Source organism: Nannobrachium achirus (assembly GCF_963921795.1).
Source record: "Nannobrachium achirus genome assembly, chromosome: 22".
Lineage (NCBI taxonomy): Eukaryota > Metazoa > Chordata > Actinopteri > Myctophiformes > Myctophidae > Nannobrachium > Nannobrachium achirus.
The window spans coordinates 30,082,568-30,085,067 of record NC_137829.1 but is presented as its reverse complement, the minus strand read 5'-3'; the positions used below and the strand labels follow the sequence as shown (position 1 = coordinate 30,085,067).

The window sequence follows — 2,500 nt, the reverse complement described above, 5'->3', positions numbered from 1 at the left end:
GACACTACTGTAGGTTTCAAGTGGTTAATATAAAAAAGGTAAAAAAAAAGTTTCTATCACACAAAGATTTGGAGGACCCCCTGTAGTAACTCTGAGGACCCCCTAGGGGTCCTGGACCCCCTGTTGAAGACCCCTGCTCTATGATATACCTACCGTACATAAAATATCATACATAAAAGCAATACATACATCAACCACACTGCATGCAAACAGTATTCATAATAGAATCAGAAATCATTTATTTTTCAGTCTGTATTTTTGCACATAGCCCAAAAGAATTTACTTGGCAACACATATTAACAGACATGAACTATAAACACTACACTACATAGCGTTTGATCTGTCAGTTCCTATTCGTCATGACTCTCTCCTATCCTCCCCTCCTACAGCGAGAAGTGAGAGACATCTATACTCCCGTCCAGTTCGAGGCCTCCTATTGGCTGAGACAGCCGTCCGTCAGCAGGTCCAGCTCTAGAAGTTCACGCTCATTAAAACCCATTTTACAGCAAATACCTGGAAACACTCACACTATCACCAACCAGGTCTGTCTGTCTGTCTGTCTGTCTGTCTGTGTCTGTCTGTCTATCTCTCTGACTGTGTCTTTACATTAAATGTAGAATACATTGTAAACCGAAAGAAAGAAAAATGCTCAATGCTTCGATACGTTTTTTTAAAATGTGCAAAAAAGAAGATGACTTCTGTCTTCTTGTCCCCTCTGTCTGTCTGTCTGTCTGTCTGTCTGTCTGTCTGTCTCTCTTTCAGACAAAGTTTTCCAGGTTTTGTCTGGAGGTTAACTGTTCAACCAACTTGCAGCTTTCATCCCAGCTAGTTCTACCACAGTATGTTTACATCCATTTTTACATACTCCAAAGTAAAGAGAGTACTCTACCTAGATTTACGTTTCCGCCTATTGTAAAAACTTTATCCCCGATTTCAATTCAGATATTGACATTTGGTCTTTTCTAGAATCTGGTCATAAATATAGTGTAAATAAAGTGACGAAATCTGGCTTATATTTCTGTCTTACCTTCAAAATCCCTTCAAAATTCCAGACAAAAAAACAAAAAAAATATTGCTGAATCTGACCCCTAACTTGGGAATAAGTCTTATTCACGGCCCGCCCACTCAGCAAATTTCTCAGCATCCCCCGGGTGCTGACATCAATTTAGAAGGGGAAACTATAACAGAAATAGTTGGACTTAAAGCCAACAAATCATTATTTCGAACGGTAAAGTAAATTATAATGCTTTGTGCCTTTTACTATCTTGTGTTCTTGATCATGCTAGCCGTATTTTATACTTTACTATTCGGAAATTGCATTAAATTTGCGATTTCTGTGTTAACTCTATAGGCTATAGTAGGATTTTCCCCTTCAAAATGTGACTTCAGCACCCGGGGGATGCTGAGTGGGCGGGCCGTGAATAAGGCTAATTGTCCTAAATGCCGGTACGATTAAAATATGGCTGTAATTTGGCCGTAAAGTGCTTGATGAATCGGGCCCATTGTCACTAGCCAATGATATATCATGTATGCTGTAGGAACCTGTCGTACTTTGCATTGGGAAACGGGAGGAGCATTCTGTTGAAGACGGTGTTGGCAAACTCAGGAGACGACGCCTTCCTGCCCAGAGTGTCGCTGCGCTTCCCCACACACATCCACTACATCAAAGTACTGCAGAGTGTAAGTACATTTTACAACCAACTAACTACTCCTGTAATTAGACCAGAATAGTACTGTGTGTGACGTTCACTCATGCATTCCTCTTGTGTTTGTTTGTTTGTGTGTGTGTTTGTGTGTGTGCGCGCGCGTGCGTGTGTAGCAGGCACGTGCACCCATAGACATCAAAGGGGGCTTGAGCCCCTGCCCTTTTACCTGTCTGTAAAAAGTGCCCTCTCCAGACCATGAATGCATTTTTTACTATGGTGAAAGAAATGCAAATGCCCCCTTTGCCATACCTGAAGGCAGCATTCAAGAGAATTGCCTTGTCCAAACTCTAGTGTTGAACGAATTCAGAATTCAGAAAGACATTCTCTCTGTGTAGAAATCCATGCAGTTACGCCACATCTTTAGTATTGACTTGATTATGCTTCAGTGTGGTATCAAGCACAGAAAATAGCCGACCTACAAGCTCACAACGCGTCGCGCTGCAACCCGTTTTGAGCTTGGAGGTCTGCTATTTTCGACATTTTCACCAAAAGGACCGAAGTTTCAGCCCCTGCCTCTCTAACATTCTCTGCACGTCCCTGCGATGTAGGAAGTAAGCTGTGACGTGTCTGATGGAGGGGTTGACTGCAGCATCTCCAGTCTGTCTCTAGCGGCTCATACTGAGGTACGACCAACCAATCCAGTAACAGCATCGCCAGCTCCTATTGAACCAATCACAACATAGCCAGCTCCTATTGAACCAATCACAACATAGCCAGCTCCTATTGAACCAATCGCAACATAGCCAGCTCCTATTGAACCCATCACAGTTGCTAAAGTGACATGTACTACGTAC

The 2,500-nt window shown here is 42.5% G+C and overlaps 1 protein-coding gene across 1 annotated transcript in view; it reads left to right on the top strand.

Moving 5' to 3' along the window:
* Positions 1–2,500, top strand: part of itga4 (integrin alpha 4) — a gene marked incomplete at its 5' end in the record, with an annotated part of 45,332 nt that overhangs the window by 36,912 nt on the left and 5,920 nt on the right. The window contains 4 exons of the mRNA XM_080752836.1: positions 390–542; positions 763–839; positions 1,539–1,680; positions 2,255–2,329. Coding sequence (XP_080608962.1) covers positions 390–542; positions 763–839; positions 1,539–1,680; positions 2,255–2,329 — 447 coding nt within the window. The remainder of the gene's footprint in view (positions 1–389; positions 543–762; positions 840–1,538; positions 1,681–2,254; positions 2,330–2,500) is intronic.